Source organism: Vigna unguiculata, chromosome 8 (genome assembly GCF_004118075.2).
Source record: "Vigna unguiculata cultivar IT97K-499-35 chromosome 8, ASM411807v1, whole genome shotgun sequence".
NCBI lineage: Eukaryota > Viridiplantae > Streptophyta > Magnoliopsida > Fabales > Fabaceae > Vigna > Vigna unguiculata.
The window spans coordinates 1,316,486-1,336,589 of NC_040286.1; the positions used below are offsets into that span (position 1 = coordinate 1,316,486).

The following is a 20,104-nucleotide window of genomic DNA, read 5'->3' on the forward strand; positions in this document are numbered from 1 at the left end:
ATATTTACAAAAAAATAGAAATAAATATTTAACAACATATGTTAATCGTAAATTCAAAGAAAATATAATACATAACATTCATAAATTTAAAACAAAATCTAAATAATCCATTTAAATAGTGTTGAATGACAAATTACAAAGATATGAAATTTTTTTAAAACTAATTGTTATAAAAATAACTAATTCAAAATCAAGTATTAAAAATATCCGTACATGTTATCCATAAATATTAATTTACAATATCCACTTTTTACCTGTTGTGACGAGTTTTATCTAGGTATACACGTGTACGGATTGCTTGAACATCCCTAAATACACACATGATACAGATAATACGATTATAGTTGAAATAGAAAGGGAATCTTGTTCATCAGCAACGTCACGTTAATATTAAAAAAAAAATGAAAATTGATATGTGTCAACTGAGTTATAAAGTTGAATATAAGAAAGAGTGAGTTTGAATTGAACACAATTAAATCAAAGAAAAATTGTTATGAATCCAATAAACAAAATGCCCCTATCGTCAATTTCACACTTTTTCTGCATAAAACTAAGGAATTTGGACCCATCTTTCTGTTCTCATGTGATGTTTATTGTTCTCATTTTGAAAATTCTTCGTATCAAGACATTACAACAACTACAACTTGTTGCTACTCTTCTCTACAACCAATTTTTTCTTCTTATTATTCTTAATAATAAAACCATAACAAATTTGTTGACTATATATGCTCAAATTTTATTTAACCCTTAAAAAAAAAAACACAACTTTGATACAGGAAAACTTTTCTTGCAAATTCCGAATTCACAACCTTGAATTACAAATGTACTTTTACATAATTAAAGTGTTTGCATTATCTTTAAGTGAAAATAATGAAATATGAAAAAAAAAACTTGTAAAATAGTAGAATATGAAAAAAAAAAAGTCTTCCATGTCATCATTTATCAGTGGACGGCGATTCAGGGGTCTCTGTTTTTCTTGTGTACAGTAGAAACCAGATAAGAAAAATCAACTCAGAAAAAAGGCCATGCAATTCCACGAAACTTCTAACATCAAATTTGACAATCATTTTTTGTTTTGCAATTCCTTGATTTGTTACTGTAATGAAGTGTATTATCCAAATTTCCAATCCAATAAAACCAAACCTCCATAACCACACACACCATAACTACCATTAACGCACTCCAACCTTTTTTTTTCAGAAAAAAAAATACACAGTGACACCCTCTTCTTCACTCTCTCTCTCTCAAACCTTCATTAATATCTTCGGTGAGTTAGAAACAAACTAAGACTTGTGGCCGTTGGGGGAACCATTAATGCACTATCCATTTTCTTCGCACTCATTTAATGTTTAGTTGCAAAAGCTTCACCTTTGTTTCGAAACCATCACCCCTTTTGGTCATGTAAAACACACCGCAACATTACTCAAACATACAACCTTAAACATGCCAAAGCCTTGTTTCATCCACGTTCGTGGGAGGGAATAAAAAAACAGAGACATTTTTCCCGATTGAAACATTGATGGATCCGTTTCGTGGGTTGTGTCGGAGTTCAGAAGAGACAGCGGAACAACAACATCTTGTGCAGGTAAACAAAAGTGAAAAAAAAAAAGAATTCTGGGTTGTGTGTAGAATTTGCTGAATTGAACTAAACTGGTGCATGCATGATGCAGATGAAGTCAAGTTCAGTTTAACACTCAGCGCATGGATCAACTGGTTCAGGTTAAGTAGGAGTCTCGAATTCAAGTTCTGGTTTGCCACTGTGTTTTGCCTTGAAAATCCAGAAGGAGAACTTTTGCAGTGACAGTAGTTTCTACTCGAGTGGAGCAGAATTTTCACTGCAGAGGAGATTTGTGAAATAAAGAAGTGGAGTTGAGTTTGTGAGAGTGAGTTTTAGGATTCATGGGAATGGGGGAAATTGCAGTGAGTGTGGTTTCAATGTTGTTGTTAATGGCTGGGTTAACAATGGGAATGCGTTTGAGTTCGACAACGGAATGGCACGCGTTAAGGGAGCTTCGATCGTCGTTGGGGATTAGGGCAAAGTATTGGCCCATAAAAGCAGAACCGTGCGGGAACTGGACCGGAGTTCATTGCCGGAACGGTCGAGTTGTGGGTATAAACGTGTCCGGTTTGAGGAGAACCCGGTCGGGTAGCCTTAACCCAAGTTTTGAAGTGGATTCTCTTGTGAATTTGACACTGTTAGAATCGTTTAATGCTTCTGGGTTTATGCTTAATGGGTCTATTCCTGAGTGGTTGGGTGAGAGAATGAAGGTGTTGGATGTACTTGACCTTAGGCTTTGTTCTGTAATGGGTTTGATTCCTTATTCAATTGGGGAGTTGAGTAGGTTGAAGGTTTTGGTGCTTTCAGGGAATGTTCTCACTGGTAAAATGCCTTCAACGCTTGGGAACCTCACAGGACTCACTGTTCTTGATCTCTCTAATAACACTCTTTCAGGGATTGTGCCTGCTTCTGTGACTCAACTTGGGAATCTCACAAGGCTCGATCTTTCTAACAATTACTTCTCTGGGACTGTTCCAGCTGAACTGGGTGCCCTTTCGAGTCTTCAAAACTTGAACCTTTCTGGGAATTCTTTCACTGGGTCGGTTCCCTCTCAACTGGGTAACCTTTCTAAGTTGGTTGAGATTGATCTTAGCAAGAATTTTCTGTCGGGTTCATTTTTTGGTAATTTGTCCTTTTCTCGGCTCTCGGCCCTGGAGGTTCTCATTCTCAGCGAGAATTCGTTTGATGGTGCTCTTCCTCATAATTTTAGCTCAACTCCCAGGTTGAGCTTTCTTGATGTGTCCAGTAACAACTTCACTGGGACACTGCAGAATTTCACAAGTTGGAATGATAACTCTGCTGGTGTTGCGTTCAATCTGTCAAATAACATGTTCTATGGACTTGTGAACACTTTACTGTACAAGTTTAAAAAAGTTGATTTGTCAAGTAATTATTTGGAAGGTGAGGTTCAAAGTGGTGGTAATGTTACTCTAGATAGAAATTGCCTACAAATGACTCCAAACCAGAGGAATTTGGAAGAGTGTAGAGATTTTTATGCTGCAAGAAATTTAACCTTTGCATTTGCAGAATCCAAGTCCAGCAGCAGAAGGGTGGTATTCATACTGGTAGGAATATTTGGTGGGCTTGGCTTTATTGCGGTGCTGACACTGGTCCTTGTGTTGGTTCTAAAACAATGTCACAGTCATAGAAGCTCAGAAGTTCAAAGGGGGACCAAAGAAGAGGGACCTATTGAGGAAGGGGAAAACCCTATACCTCCTAAGGATGCTGATTTTGTTACTGGCGTGGGAGAAGCATTTAGTTCTGAGCAAATTATCCGTTTAACTGGCAATTTTGCTGATGCAAATATCATTAAGCACGGCCATTCCGGGGTCCTCTTCTTGGGAGTCTTGGAGAGTGGAGCAACTGTGGTTGTCAAAAGGATAGATTTGAATTTATTTAAGAGAGAATCATATGTCGTGGAATTGAGACTATTAAGTAAGGTTTCACATGCAAGATTGGTCCCAATCCTTGGCCACTGCTTGGACAATGAGAATGAGAAATGCATAGTTTACAAATACATGCCAAACAGAGATTTGGCTACTTCTTTGCACAGAGTTAATGAGTCAGATGGTAAATTACAGTCCTTGGATTGGATCACGAGATTGAAAATTGCAATAGGAGCTGCTGAAGGCCTAGCTTACTTGCATGAGTGCAGCCCTCCCCTTGTCCACAGGTAACCAAATGCATTATAAATTGTTACAGTTCTCTCACTATGGTTATAAAAATATGAATCACGCCACAAAAATTGAGTTTGTCTGCAAAATATGGTTATAAATTGTTATCATTGTCACTGTTAACAGTGAGTAAAGTTAGGAAGTGTGAAAGAACTTTTGTAGTTCTGCAAATTACTAAAATTACACTCTTGATTTATGAAGGGATGTCCAAGCTAGCAGCATACTTCTTGATGATAAATTTGAAGTGCGACTTGGAAGTTTGAGCCAGGTTACCGCTCAAGGAGATGTTCAACAAGGAGTCATCTCAAGGGTTTTCAGCAAGCCACCGTAAGTTTTTGAATTAATAAAGCATAACTGTTTGATAATGAATGAATGAAAATCAAAGAGATATTGTTAGATTAGAGGGGTATACTCAGATGGTTGAGCAGAAGTGTTCAAAGAGATACTGTGATGATTTTTAAACATACTGAAGCTTAATGGTTGCAACATAATGGCCAGACAAATGATTTGATAGTACCTATGATTAGTATTTTTGTTGCTTTGTCTTGGTCATTTGACCTATTTAATTTAAATTTGCATGTGTTCTTAAGTCACTGAAAATTGATGTGTAAAAAAGATTGCATTCTGTTGCTAAGGATGCTTCTTGTAATCAAGGCGCACAGAGCACAAGCAAGCTTACAGAGTTATTACTGCATGCTGATTTTGTTGATATTGAAATTCATTCTCTTGTTCATATTTGTATCCAGAAAAGGTTGTAACGAACTGTTTATTTTCTTGTGTTTTGCAGATCTACTAGTGAAGGCGATCCTGGTGAGTAAAATTGGTTTAGCAATGTCTATTTAGTTTTTTATCAGATTGTTGATCCATTCATATTAAGCCAGAAACTTTATGCTGAAAATTGGTGCAGAGTAACATATTGACTTCAAGATTCATGGCTCTTTTGTTGTTTAAAACTGTAACAAGAGAAATCCTAAACCTTTTTTTTCATGGTGTGCAAATGAACAGGTAAATCATCAGTGACATGCACCTACGACGTGTACTGTTTCGGGAAGATTTTGCTGGAACTCATTACTGGCAACATTGAAGTGAGCAAGTCAGATGATGGAACAACAAAAGAGTGGTTAGAACAAACATTGCCGTACATCACTCTGTACGATAAAGAACGTGTGACTAAGATTGTTGACCCACAATTGATCGTGGATGAGGACCTATTGGAAGAGGTGTGGGCTATGGCAATTGTGGCTCATGCATGCTTGAATCCAAAGCCTTCAAAACGTCCTCCAATGAGACATGTTCTGAAAGCATTGGAAAATCCATTGAAGATTGTGAGAGAAGATAACATCAGCTCAGCAAGGTTGAGATCAAACTCTTCTAGGAAATCTTGGAGCACTGCGTTTTTTGGTAGCTGGAGACACAGTTCATCAGACAGTGTTGTTGCCACAACACATGCAAACAAAGAGAGTACCAGTGACACTAAAAAATCAAGAGTAGGTTCTCAAAGTAGTGGCAATGATCACTCATCTTCCAACAAAAGGTCATCCAATGAAATTTTTCCTGAACCATTGGAAGTGCAAGATGTGGAGGCTGGAGAAGCAGGGTAAGAACTTGTGAAAGATTTGATTTTTGTTTAGTCTGTGAGGTCTTTGGTTGGTGGTGCCATAGCAGTTGCTTCTTAGTAGCAGGTGAAACGCAGTACCTAGGCAGCATCCATTATGGTCCATTTTGAAGCAATGGAAAACCTTAAACTTAGTACTGCCAGTGTCAGTGATAGCCTTTTGTTTTCTGAAACTCAGATTAAGAGGTTTCAGTGAAATGTCTGCTATATGAGAGCTTCAAAAAACTGATTTTTTTTACTCATTCAAACAGCCCTCCAAGAATTGTGTGACAAAAATGTAAGATAATGAGAGGGTTTTCATTCTTGCGAGGAATTGGAAGTGGGAAAAAGGTTGTGTTACTCGTGCAGTTCATTGGTAGTTTGTATTTAGCATTGTAAATCTTATTGAGTTCTGTGGCATAATCCCTGATCTTGAAGTGTTCAAAGTGTGACATGATTGGTGGATAATTTTGTTCTTTACGTATGTGGTTAGAGGTTTAGTTATAGAAACCTCTGCAGTGTAATTCAAATCATAAACCAGTTTTTTAACTGTGTGTTGGTAAGCCAGAGAGATTCACAAGTTTGAACAAGCAACTGATTAGCTCCTTCTAGATTTTATCAACAACAAAACAAAAATGTTTTTTAGAGGGAGTCACGTGTTTTAAAGTTTAAGCATCATGTCACAAAAAAAATCCAACTATAGATCACTTAAAGTTTTTTAGTCTTCATAAAAAAAAATATCAATTCAAAATAATCGTGTATTTGTTCCCATCACTTTTCATTCAAATGGCTAACTTGAAGGACCTGTATCTATTTCCAATGTGTGTTAGATATAATTTAAATACTTGTATCTATTTATTTTTCACCATTTTCCTGTTCACTTGTATTTAACATTTTTACACTCTTTCTTGAATTCATCTTTCATTATGATAATTCATAATTAATCTCTACAACACAATTCACATTTATTAAAGAGACAAAAGATTTTGCTCACCAAAGATTCGGTATAAAATTCAAGTAAGAACAAAACATTTTTGTTTTGTTTTGAGAAATAACAATAATAACAGTAATTATAGTTGTTTGTAATTATTTGTAATTATCAGTAATAATAATGTTTAAGCACATTGGTTATTACCGTTGTTGATTAAGCGCTGACTACGTATAATCTACTCTGTGTCTCTGTATCAAACCTCATACGGATCGAAGCTCCGAGGAACATGTCCTCTGCCTAACCATGATACCTCAACCCCTGACGCAACTTCGAACCCCTTTTGTGTCTTTAACTTCTCGTTTTCCATAATAACCATTCCCACGCTTCCCCTTTGTCAAAGTTTTTAACTTTCCCATTCGTCACTCTGAAACAGACATCATTTCTTCCACCAAGGCCACACCAACTAAACCTGTTCGTTTCAGTTCTCAGATTTGAGCAAGTGTTGTCGATTTCCGTTGTTTCACTCTTCACATTTTCATTTGTTGGACCCATAGACTTAGATCAGGAGGGTGGTGGTAGTTCAAGAGCTTGCATCGATCATTGGATTACAAAAATTTCGTTTTTTGGATTGAAGTATGGCCATAGCTAGGTTGGTTCGGCAAGCAAAACGCCCTCATGGATTGTGGGTGAAGATGGCAGCTGTGACTGTAATGGGTCTCTGTTTCATCTTTGTGTGGGGAGTGTTTTCTTCTTCTTCTTCCTCTGTCGTTTCCCAAAGGGAGAGTTTTGAGGACATTGCGGAACCCGTGTCTTCTTCTTCTTCTTCTTCTCACAAGCCGCAAAAGTTGAGAGATGAATCTAAAAAGGGTGGTGAGAGTGAGAAAAAGAGTAAGAGTAACGGTAATGGGTCTTCTCACTCTTCTGCCACGCGTCCTCACTCGGAACAACACAAGGGAAAGGACAGCAAGAAAGAGAAGAAACACGTGCAACATAAGGAGGACAAGGAGAAAGGGAATCATCAAGGGTCAGAGGAGCCTCAACCCCAACATGGTCAAGAAGAGAAAGAGAAAGAGAACGTGAAAGAGGAGGTGGAGGATGAAGAGGAGAAAGTGGATCGTGAGAGTGATGTTGATGTGGATGCTGATGGTGGCAGTGATTTGGCTGAATTCGTGGATAAGGATGATTCCTCCGAGGTGGTGGAAGATGTGGAGGAGTTTCGAAAAAAAAGCAAGGGAAAAATTAAGGGACCCTTGTTTGATCCAAATGCTAGCTATAGCTGGAAATTGTGTAGTTCTAGAAGCAAGCATAATTACATTCCCTGCATTGACATTGAAGTTGGTGGTGGTAAAGTAACAAGCTACCGGCACACAGAGAGGAGTTGCCCTAGGACACCCCTTATGTGTCTTGTTCCTCTTCCTCATGAAGGGTATGGATCTCCACTGCCTTGGCCTGAGAGCAAATTGAAGGTACATGAAAAACGCATAAAATCCTATTTTGGATTACTTATTGGTTTTGTGAGCATTTGAATCGAGATAAATATTTGGTTTTTGGGATACAAGATATCCGTTATTAGTTTATATTTATAGGTGTTTGTGGAGAAATTAGATGGGGTAGCTTATGAAAAGTCACAAGTTGATTTTTGATTCGTACTAAAAGATTGATTTTTTGTTGTTGTTGTCTTGTTTGTGTTTCTTTAGAAATTTATTCAAATTGGGACATAAGCTTAAATATCGGTGTCTTATGTTCTTGTTTCTCATGGTAACATCTTGTGTCAGTGCAGATATTGTATAAGAATGTTGCACACCCAAAACTAGCTGCTTACATAAAGAGGCATAGTTGGTTGATGGAGTCTGAAGAGTATCTTACTTTTCCCCAAAACCAATCTGAGTTCAAAGGAGGGATTCATCACTATCTTGAGTCCATTGAAGAGGTAAGTTTTCTACTAGGTTGTGCTATGTTTGGTACCTCTTAAGCATGAATTGATACATCGATGAAAACTATAAGAAGAGGAACTTCTGGAGTTTAATTTGTGAAACATGACAAACTCAGAACTACCTTAGTGACATTAGAGATTAGCTTGTTGGTAATTTGGTGGCTTAAATTTTTTCATTATACCTGGGATTCTCTGTTTGGGGGAACAGTGAATTGAGGGAAATTACAAGTTATGGTAGGTGTCTCCTTTTAACACTACCAAATTCATATGGTGTGTACTTCATGTAGTTAGATAATTTTGAGATCTAGATACCGGCTAGTTCAGTAAGCTTGACTCTTATTTTCCAAATGTTATGCCTTGAAAATCTGATGGAGGCAACCCCTTATTACAAAGGTTTATGAGAGAAGAAATAAGGGAAATGGGAATAAGGCTATTTGATGTTAGTTAGAAGTAGTTAAGAGTTAGTTAACATGTCAGTAGAGTTAAGAGTAAAAGAGGTTTGTATTGAAAAAGACATGGGGAGAGAAAGAGGGGTGTGGGAAATATATTACTGGGGAACCAGAGCTGTTCTTTTCTGTAATACCTTTCATATTTGAAATACACATTGTTCATTCTCTTCTGGAAAATTGATCTTTTCTTAGTTTCTTATCCAGGTTCCATAAAAATCATTGTGTTTTATTTTAGCACATAAAAAATTCAGCATTTTAATTTTGCATCATAGAAATATGTCAATTATTATGGCAACCCTGTGCTGCCATTGTCTCATTATTATTGCTTTACTTCCTATGTGGTTTAAACCTCTTCTCAAGTGCAATCCTGCTCGTGTTCTGTACAAGTGTGTAACTATACAACCTTACCCAACTCTCATGAGTCATGATCTCGTGCTTTGCAATTCTTTTATGTAAAACATGGCAATATAGAAAATACTTTCATGTATTGCCAATGTCAAGAACATTGGTTAATGATGGATTATTTCTGTTTCTGAAACAAAACTTATTTTAATTATGTTGAAGAGTCCACATCAACTAGAGATAAAGCCAAAATATTGTATATAAGTGAGAGCAAATCTCACCTTAGACATAAATTTCACTGTCTTAAAATGGTATCAAAGTCATTCAAAATCTATCCTAGTAAAGTTTGTTAGGCCTATCGTGTTACTCGCTATTAGGTTTCCCCTAGTCCAAAAACTTGAGATGTTCAACTCTTGGCGTGAAGGGGTGTGTTAAGGTCAAATTATAGTATATAAGTGAGTGTAAATCTCACTTACAAATCAATTTTGTAAGGTTGAGTTAGAGATAAATTCCACTTCTTTATGAATTTGATAAGATATTTTTGTGACATTCCATGTGTTTTAATACTCTTCTTCATGCTACAGCTTACTTAGCTTTAAGCCTGTTACAAATAAACCCTTTAATAAAAAAAGGAAACTACGTAGATTGAGATTGCAGAATGAAAGAGTTATATTATGCCAATTGGCAAGAAGGCTGAACTATATATCCTAACAATAGATATGATAAAATGAAAATGTATATGACACTAAAATTTCTAGGATTGTATTGTTATAGTTTGTTCAACAAGTTATTGAATAACTTTTGGGCTTTCTTTGTCATGTCAATTTTCAGCGCTTGGTTTTATTTGCATAACTATATATCTGTTTGTATATTCTATAATTGCATTGTGATGGTAATATTGATATTTGTTTATACCAGCTTACAAGTTTCAACTAAACAAAAAAGATTTTGTTACTCTTTATTTGTGTCATCTCGGCAACATTTTGATACTCATTCTGAACTCTATAGATGGTACCAGACATTGAATGGGGTAAAAACATTCGTGTTGTCCTGGACATTGGATGTACAGATTCAAGCTTTGCAGCTGCTCTCCTTGATAAGGAGGTTTTAACATTATCACTAGGATTGAAGAATGACCTAGTGGACTTGGCTCAGGTGGCGCTTGAACGGGGTTTTCCGGCAGTGATTAGTCCTTTCAATAGAAGGAGACTTCCTTTTCCAAGTCAAGTTTTTGATGCTATACATTGTGCAGGTTGCAGCATACCTTGGCATTCCAATGGTTTGTGTTCCTGTCTTCAGTTTCTTGTTTTTGGAAATAGTTTCTCCAAATTACATTTATTTGTTAGAAGAGCAGCTTGAAATTTCCCACTGTTTTTTCAGGTGGAAAACTACTATTGGAGATGAATAGGATTCTAAGACCTGGTGGATACTTTATTATGTCAACCAAACATGACAGCATTGAAGAAGAAGAAGGTTTGGTCTCATGCTTGATTCATAAGTGCCTTCATAAATGCTTGTATATCTGGCAATGCTTTGTGTATATATTAACCTTGCTCTGTATTTTTACATGACAAAAATTATGTCATAAAAGTGACAATTACATATCTTTTCTCTTCCAGCCATGACAACACTGACTGCATCTATTTGTTGGAATGTTCTGGCTCACAAAAGTGATGATGTTGGAGAAGTTGGAGTTAAAATATATCAGAAGCCTGAAGGAAACGACATATACGATCTGAGGAGGAAGAAGATTCCACCACTTTGCAAAGAAAATGAAAATCCTGATGCAGTTTGGTATCCTACTGTAAATATTATTTTGCTAAATTGATCTTCCAGCAGTATATCATTGCTTTCTACAATATGTTCCCAGTTACAATTTGTTTTTGTTTGGTGATGTACTATATTTATGGTTAAAACTTAGAATTGATCATTTGAGCTTCCAAACAAAGCTAGGAAAAGAAGATTATGATTGAACATTATGTTTAGACTTTACATGCTTGGGATACTTCCAAAACCAAACTCATCATTTGTGTGTTTGTGAATCTGTGTACTGCATTTCGTTGCTTGAGTTCATCACATGGTATGGCTTATTTCTAATCAGGTTAATCTCACTCATTAATTGGTAAATTTTCAATATTCTTTGAATAGGTATGTTCCCATGAAGACATGTTTGCACCCTATTCCATCTGGAATTGAACAACATGGGGCAGAGTGGCCTGAGGAATGGCCCAAGAGGCTTGAAACCTATCCTGATTGGGTGAACAACAAAGAGAAAGTGATTGCAGACACCAATCACTGGAATGCTGTTGTTAATAAGTCATATATCAGTGGATTAGGCATTAACTGGACAAGTATCCGGAATGTAATGGACATGAAATCCATCTATGGAGGGTATGCCAGAAAACCAGTTTGAATTTTGTACTCAATTTGAAAAAGTCCCTGTAGATATCATGGATAAGTTCCTTGCATCAATGACTGAGCTGCATTATTCTCTGATACATACTTAATGCATTTCTATTTTTTGTTCATTGCATGATTTCCTACATATGTTTGAAACACTGGCAAAAATGAATTCACAATTCTCCCTTGTAAATTCAGATTGGCTGTAGCTCTCTCTCAACAAAAGGTCTGGGTGATGAATGTAGTGCCTGTTCATGCACCTGATACACTTCCCATAATTTTTGAACGTGGGCTTATTGGTATGTACCATGATTGGTGTGAGTCATTTGGCACTTATCCAAGAACATACGACCTTCTGCATGCTGATCATTTGTTCTCACGGCTCAAAAACAGGTATTATTGGACAAAGTCTTGACATTTTGCGATGCATGCTTTTTCTCTAGATACTCAGGAGTGAACTTTAAACCTAACTCAACCCTAAAAATCAGCTTGTAAGCTCATCTTATCTTTAGAATAGACTTTGAATGGTTTTGATTCCATCTTAAAAAGTGAACTTTAAACCTAACTCACCCCACAAAACCAACTTGTAAGATGAAGTTTGAATCCACTTATATATTATAAGCTTGTCTCTAGTCGATGTGTGATCTCCATCGGTTTGTAGTGAAATTAGAAGTACTTATGACAGTTTTAGTGGTAAAACTACATGCTTAAGATCAGTTCCATGTTCTTGAAACAATTGTTTTGCAGGTGCAAGCAGCCTGTGTCCATTGTTGTTGAGATGGACCGTATAACAAGGCCAGGAGGTTGGACAATTATACGTGACAAAGTTGAAATTCTAAATCCTTTGGAAGAAATATTGAAAAGCATGCAGTGGGAGATTAGGATGACTTTTGCTCAGGATAAAGAGGGTATCTTGTGTGCACAGAAAACTTTGTGGAGGCCTTAAGTCTCTGTTATATGCAATTTTCTTCTTCTGTAACACATCCACCATAACCAAAAGTGCTGATATATCATTTGTTGTATTATTACCATCATCTTCCTTCTACCTGAAATCATATGAATGAAGGAGTTTTTACAGGCATCTTTCATGTAACAAATCCATTTTTTTGAACCATTGAGCATACTCAAGGGAATATATTCCATAACCAAAGTAGTATGAGGAGGATTCAAACCATAAATCACTAAACCAGACTACTACTTCTGTCAATTGATATTGATTCATCTCATGAATACATTATTGATCAATAATGTATTTACTTAATAGGTTCTTCTGAGATCTTAAAAAATTGACTATAAAGTTCATTAGAATTAATTTAAAGGAATTTGGTTCGATTAGTTTTACCAAATTTATAAGAAGGCACAAGTTATATATATATATATATTTATATATATATATATATATATATATATATATATATATATATATAATGCTTCAAACATTCCATTGTAAAAATTTAATTCATTTTTAACATTGTTATAATTAAGTTCTTATAAGTTATTTGAATGGTTCAATTTTTTGAAATTTGGTGAAACAAAGAAGGAAGTGAGATTTGGATTTGAAAAAAAGAAGGAAAATTTGAATTGATAATTTAGACTGTTCATATAATTTAAATTTGTCGAAAATTTGTTTGTAATAACTTAAAAAAAAAATATCAAATTGAAGTAAAAGAGTATAGAAAGATAAGAAATGGTCATGAATCATAGTAGTGAAACTAAACAGTGTAGTTAAGTTTGCAATTAATTATAATTAAATGTTTTGTACTTTTTTAAAACAATGACATTATATATATTAGTGTAAACACAGACGCAAATAGCGTCTGTGTGTACGTATTTTTTAAATATGAATTATATTATATTAGTAGATGATAATAGTATAATGTTATTAAGTTAATATATAAAATAAATGTATATTTATTAAAAATAAAATGAAATAAATAGAGAGAATAATTGTTGATGAATAAAAAAAAAGATAAACAGTTTTATAAAAAATAGATAAAAATAATTATTAATTTTAAAAAATGAATAAATAATAATATTGTTGTATATTTGGTATTAAGAAATGTGGACACAAAAGAGATAATCATCTTTATATATTATTATAGATACGTTTAATACATTATTACAAGACATGTAAAATGGTTATAAATTAGGCTAAAATATTGTGGTATTATTAAAAATTACCCTAAAGTAGTTATAAATAGTAAGTTTTATTGAAAAAGAATTGAGTGAAGCAAAAATGTACTAAAATATATATTTTTATTACATAAAGAGTTTTATACTAAAATTACATAATATAATTTTAATTTTAATTTACAATGATAACAAAAGAACCGGGCCTGCAACTCTAAACCCCGGCCCATAAACCTTTTTGGTGTCGCTGGTTCCTCCGATGGTATTGGCCGCTGCAAACAGCTTCCGAAACAGATCGATGAATTAAACCGTGTTCAAGGACCCTTCATTTCGCTCCATTTTTCAATAACAAATTTTCTCTCCCAAATCTTCATTTTCTACTTCATCAATGTCGATATCAAATTCATTATCCTCAGTTCCCGCGCGTCTCACACTCCTCGCCCTCTTCTCCGCCACCACCTTCTATTGTCTCTACAAATCTCGTCGTTTAAGATACCTCAAACTATCCTTAAACCCTAACCCTAAACCTAAACCTAAGATCATATTCCTCTCAGAAACCGGAACCAGCAAAACCCTCGCTCTCCGCCTCCACCGTCTCCTCGCCTCTAGCGGCGTCGCATTCGACGTCGTCGATTCGCGGCATTACGAACCCGAGGACCTGCCCAAGGAGACGCTTCTCCTCCTCGTTGCCTCCACGTGGCAGGACGGCGCACCGCCATCTGCCTCCCGTTTCTTCGCCACGTGGCTCGCGGAAGCTGCCGCCGATTTTCGCGCCGGCTCCCTCCTCCTCTCGAACTGCCGTGTAGCAGTCTTTGGCGTCGGTAGCCGAGCCTACGGCGAATCCTTCAACGCGGTCGCGAAGGGCCTCGCGACGCACCTGAGGGAGCTCGGCGCCAAGGAGGTGGTTCCGCTTTGCGAGGGGGATGTTGACGGTGGTGACCTGGACAAGGTTTTCGATCGGTGGTGTGAGAAGGTGGTGGCCGTTTTGAAAGGAGGTGGTGTTGCGGAATGCGATGATGATGTTGGTGGTGGTGCTCTGGAATATGGCGTGTATTCGAGTTCTGAAGAGGAGTCTGATGTGGAGAGTGAGATTGTTGATCTTGAGGATATTGCTGGTAAAGCTCCTTCACGGCGGAAGGCAGTGGCTAATGGGGAAGAGAGTAATGGGAAATTGAGTGGCAGAAAGGAAATGGTGACCCCGGTGATTCGAGCAAATTTAGAGAAGCAGGTATACAGTCTGAATAATGTCATAATGTCACATTGCGTGTTGTGTGTTGATTAGTGAGTGATGGCTTAGTTTTCTGTCTGAACTTTGGTAGATGAGACGTAGGCCTAAGTTCTATTTTTGAAATGGCTTTATTCGAGGGTTACCGATTTGCAGGGGTATAAAATCATTGGGTCGCATAGTGGCGTCAAGATTTGTAGATGGACCAAGGCGCAGCTTCGTGGTCGAGGTGGTTGCTATAAGCACTCGTTTTATGGAATCGAGAGTCACAGGTAATGGCAAGTTTACATGCTATTCATTTTATGCTATATGTCTAGGTATGTTTCATGTCATAACATTATATTTTAGCTGGAACTGTAGGTGATTGATTTCTTTATCTTATTCATTCCCGCTGAATTTAAAGATGGAGTTCATTATTTATGTTGGTATGAGATTTTCTGCATCGTTGGATGCTCTAATTTAAATTTCACACACAAGAAAGGTAATGAATGGACACGGAAGAGGAAAGAAAGAGGATGTACCTTGATTTGAAGATAACTTTGGGCTGTAATATAATAGTTTGGCTTTTGAAAAGTGGGGTGGACTTGTAATTACCGTTCCACATCATCTGGAATTTGGCCATACAGTGGAATGCTTTATCCTGTCCATACATCTGAAATTAGTTGTGGAGTTTTCATGTTCTTGTCAAAAAAGTGGATTAGTCATTTGTTTTACATATTGCTGGGCATATTTTAGCTGCCTAATTCACTATTTCAATTTTTTTGAGTTGATACAGATGTATGGAGGCAACACCTAGCTTGGCATGTGCAAATAAATGTGTTTTCTGCTGGAGGCATCACACAAATCCAGTAGGGAAAAGTTGGCAATGGCAGATGGATGATCCGATGGAGATTGTAAATTCTGCAATAGACCTCCATAAAAATATGGTTAAACAAATGAAAGGAGTTCCTGGTAAACTTATGTACCTATGCTGCAATCGGTTTGAATTATAATGATATTTGTTATATAATGGACCTACATAGGGGATTGGTCAGTAATGAGCAGATAAAGTAGCCCTTGATCATATCCTGTGTACTATCAGTCAATATGCTCTAATTGAAAGCGTCGGGCACACTAAAGATATGTTATAGTGAAGAAGTTTAGATGGAAAGAGGGGGTAGTGGTAAAGGTTTCATTTCAAGTAAATATTGTCTTGTTTGAAAACCTCTTTTAAATGAGAGATCATCATGTAACCTTTCAATCCCTTGGTAAGACTCTCGTAATTCAAAAATGGAAATTTATCTGTCCCTCCATTTAAGCCCTGCCCTCAATCAAAACCTAAATTATGATGTCTTTGAGAAAAACTTCCAATTTTGATCATTTATTCAGTGGTTGTATTCTTATATGAACATTATTGAATCTAGGTAGCATAGCATCTCGAAATGCCTGGGCATTTGTATGGTGACAAAGCCCATTTTGATGTATTAATTCCCATATTTATGCTTTGTACAAGTACCTTGCAATGTGTGCATTCTGAATGATGTTGTAGATATTAGCTTCAGAGCAACTCCACCGTTCTGAACATCACTGTGTTCATTGATTAATTTCTCAAGTGCCTCATTTAACTTTTTCTAGGAGTCACCTTGGAGCGATTAAATGAAGGTCTCTCACCTCGTCATTGTGCATTATCTCTTGTTGGTGAACCAATAATGTATCCAGAGATAAATGCACTTGTGGATGAGCTGCACAAAAGGAGGATTTCCACTTTTCTAGTTACAAATGCACAATTTCCCGATAAAATTAAATCACTGAAACCGATTACCCAGGTATTGCATCATTTAGAGATATTAAATTATGCTCGTGCTGGTTTTGTTAATGCTAGTCAAACCAAATTATTCTTGTTCCGCCTTGCAGTTATATGTCAGTGTGGATGCTGCAACAAAGGACTCTTTGAAGGCAATTGATAGACCACTATTTGGCGATTTCTGGGAGCGATTCATTGTAAGTATTCCCTGTACAGGTGTATTAATAAGGTGCAGAGAATTACAGAGATGTCTTTTTTTGTTGTCCAAGAGATTTTTTATAGGATCCTTAGTTCCCACCATGATTACCAACTTTAAAGCATGGATATAGTAATGGATCCCAAAAAAGAAAACTGTTTGTGTTAGTAGTCTGCGAGTAGCTAATCATATTGTCAAAATTGGATACGGAATCTTTCTTTTGGAGATTTAGACAAGTTAATCATCATACTGGCAATAGTCTGATGAGTGTATCTACTAGTATGGAAAATGAACGAGTTTCTTGAAGTAGACTTCATAATAAATTAAGGATATAAAAGGAATTCAGCTATTAATACATCTGAAAAGGAGTATATGGTTCTTTTGGAGATAATCACAGACAAGTTAATCACCATACTGGCAAAAGCCTGATGAATGTATCTACGTGGATGGAAAATGAACGAGAGTCTGGAAGTAGACTTCATAATAAATTAAGTGTATAAAAGGAATTTAGCTATTAATACATCTGAAAAAGAGTCTGTTATGATTCTTATAATTGAAACAAGAAGTACACCGCTGATTTGTTTCTTATAAGGACTAGAGGAGTATTTATTTTGTCAGAACCCCTCTACTTTCACTATAAATACTAGTTGTAATAGACACTATTTAATTACAGAAAAAATACAACTAATTGAGTTTCTTTTTCTTTTTTTGTTGGATTTAATCTTACCACGTGGTGTATACTTTACCCGCTTGATCAGTTTATCTATGTATGTTCATAACTATCTGCCAGGATTCCTTGACTGCTTTGAGGGAAAAACATCAGCGAACTGTATACCGCCTGACCCTGGTGAAAGGTTGGAATACTGAAGATGTTGATGCTTATTCTAAGCTCTTTAGTATAGGAGATCCTGACTTTGTTGAAATCAAGGGAGTTACGTACTGTGGCTCGTAAGTCACTGCACTTTCTCCCCTATACTCCAACTTGGTTTAGTTTGAGACCCTCTTTTAAATGACAACGTACTCTTCACAGGTCCACTACATCAAAACTGACTATGGAAAATGTCCCTTGGCATACTGATGTGAAAGCTTTTTCAGAGGCCCTAGCTTTGAAAAGCCAAGGAGACTATGAAGTTGCATGTGAGCATGCTCACTCGTGCTGTGTCCTCTTAGCAAAAACTAACAAGTTCAAAATCGATGGGCAGTGGTATACATGGATAGACTATGAAAAATTTCATGATTTGGTAAGTATCCGAGTCCCACTTTCTTTGTCACAAATCTGGATTATTTGTTTATGAAATTTACCCTCAATTTGTTTTCAGGTGGCATCTGGAAAAACTTTTGACAGCAGAGATTACATGACTGCCACGCCATCCTGGGCTGTCTATGGATCGGAGGAAGGTGGATTTGATCCGGGGCAAGTGAGATATAGGAAAGAGAGACATCACAAGTCGAGCCGCAATCAATCAGGTTAGACATGTGAGAAAGAGCTTTTGGCCACTGACATTCATTTTCCTGTTGATCTTTCTTCTTCAGTGTATAACTCATTAGGTTATACAGCATACTTCAATGGGATAGTTTTGTAATACATGGCTTCATACATAGGCTAGTACAATTTCAGTGTATTTAAGCCTTTAAGCCCCCAAGTTTTCCCAATTGCACGTTAAAAGAATATTATATTTTCCGTAATTACCTCAAATTTTGGATGTCAATGTTGTAGTCGCAGAAGCAACTTGTTTTTGATATTGAGATCTGTAGAATATGTTTGAGTTTATGCTGTACAAAGCATTGCTTAGTGTTGCTCTGTTGTAATATTTTTGGAACTCTTTTAGTTATATAGCCTTCCAGGAGAGGAAGATTAGGTGGAAATATTATAATGCAATGCAAACATGTAGATTGTGCAAATCTCGAAGTAATATTATAATGCAATGCAAACATGTTGATAGTGCAAATCTCGATCTTCGATTGGTAGTTTAAGTTTTAAATTATTATTGTACTGTTAATGTAGTTCAAATATTGTCGAATAACCAACGATGTTAGTTATTGACTAAAATGTCATCTTCTACCCAAATACCCACAATTTCACTATTGTATAAAAAATTGAACTTCTTTGGTCCTTGAAAGATTCTATTGATCATTTGTCTCTTAATCATGTTTCTCTATAAATAGTGAGAATGGAAATTCAAATTAATGATATTATTAAAAAAGCTCAAGCTATGTCAACTTCCTGCGAACGACAATTGGGGAATAAATGCCGAATGGTGTTAAATTGAAGCCATTGTTCTCACTCTTAATTTATGACTTTGAAGTCAAAATATCCAAATCCTAAACAGTTTCCCGGATGCTGCGTCACTCCCTTCATTCATATGCAGTGCATTTGTGGGATTGTTGGACGAGTCAGTCATATCTATTAGTGCTACCCCCACTTCATTGTACCAATATAGCATTTTAATACTTTTTACCATCCGTGATTTTTGTTGGTCTCATTCTGAGATCTTTTTCATATTTTAACTCAGTATGTGTTTTCACCTGAGATCTTTCAAGAAACATTATTTTTCATTTTTTTTTTTGCTAGTATTACAATTCAGATTTCCCTTTTCTCCCAAAACATGCTTTCACACTGCAAGTACTATGTTCTGTCAATTTTCCATTACCGTCCATTTCAATTATAATCCATTTGCATCAATCTTTCAGCTGAAGACAACTTTGGACCACTACAGAATCTTCTGATTTAAAGCTTAATTCTCATCAATATAAGTTGCTTTTGTTTTTAGTTTTCAATATTAATCGTGCACTCGAATAAGCTGAGAAATGATAGTGTGGATTTCCGCTTTAAATCTGTATGCTCTCTCAAACACGAGAACGATAAAATGTCAGAGCAAACCTCTGAATAAGAATAAAATTCTCATCTTGCTTGGAAACACGTTTTAAAAAAATCCTAGAAGTTAAGAAATGTTTTTATCAAAATTGGTGCGTGATTGTTTGTTCTTAAATAAGTTTATAGAATGAAAAGTAAAATTTTGTAGGAGAATTTAGTTATGTAGTGGAAGCTGTCCAGCTTGAATAGGATTGCCTATGCGATGCATGTGGACTATGTCAAAACTTCCATGAAGAAAAAATGGACATGTAGTACAATATTCTTGTCCCCCAATAAGTTATTTAAACCAATAATTTCTCTTGCACAGCACTGTATTGGTCATTCTAATTAACACATTTTAAAATCTTTATCTCTTCTCCAATTGGGACAAAAGTTAAATACAAATAGGGTAAATAACAAACTTGACTAACCATGCAAGGATCACCACTGAATTTGACTAGAAGACATGACTAAGAGCACTGAACAAAAACATACTACGACTCAAATAAAGTCCTTTCTGACAAAAGAAACTGCC

General features: G+C 36.1%; 3 protein-coding genes across 4 annotated transcripts; all 3 read left to right on the forward strand.

Annotated features, from left to right (window-relative positions):
* The first annotated feature begins 978 nt into the window (after nt 1-978).
* On the forward strand, nt 979-5,875 carry LOC114194123 (probable LRR receptor-like serine/threonine-protein kinase At2g16250). 2 transcript variants are annotated; one of them, XM_028084188.1, is made up of 5 exons: nt 980-1,585; nt 1,671-3,731; nt 3,934-4,059; nt 4,520-4,542; nt 4,738-5,875. In XM_028084188.1, the coding sequence occupies exons 2-5, from the start codon at nt 1,900-1,902 to the stop codon at nt 5,331-5,333; spliced, it is 2,577 nt and encodes an 858-aa protein (XP_027939989.1). In that variant the 5' UTR covers nt 980-1,585; nt 1,671-1,899; the 3' UTR covers nt 5,334-5,875. The 2 variants fall into 2 exon arrangements, with proteins under 2 accessions (XP_027939990.1, XP_027939989.1); XM_028084189.1 differs by having other exon boundaries at nt 979-3,731.
* Nucleotides 5,876-6,496: 621 nt separating this feature from the next.
* LOC114194124 (probable methyltransferase PMT28) lies at nt 6,497-12,462 on the forward strand. The gene is made up of 8 exons (XM_028084190.1): nt 6,497-7,723; nt 8,038-8,187; nt 9,990-10,260; nt 10,362-10,454; nt 10,601-10,775; nt 11,130-11,372; nt 11,580-11,774; nt 12,129-12,462. Exons 1-8 carry the CDS (start codon nt 6,893-6,895, stop codon nt 12,325-12,327), a joined length of 2,157 nt encoding a protein of 718 aa, XP_027939991.1. The 5' UTR covers nt 6,497-6,892; the 3' UTR covers nt 12,328-12,462.
* Nucleotides 12,463-13,734: 1,272 nt separating this feature from the next.
* Nucleotides 13,735-18,664, forward strand: LOC114194476 (S-adenosyl-L-methionine-dependent tRNA 4-demethylwyosine synthase). Its single transcript, XM_028084728.1, has 8 exons — nt 13,735-14,739; nt 14,893-15,008; nt 15,512-15,687; nt 16,351-16,541; nt 16,630-16,716; nt 17,506-17,663; nt 17,746-17,956; nt 18,035-18,664. Exons 1-8 carry the CDS (start codon nt 13,900-13,902, stop codon nt 18,185-18,187), a joined length of 1,932 nt encoding a protein of 643 aa, XP_027940529.1. The 5' UTR covers nt 13,735-13,899; the 3' UTR covers nt 18,188-18,664.
* Nucleotides 18,665-20,104: the final 1,440 nt, after the last annotated feature.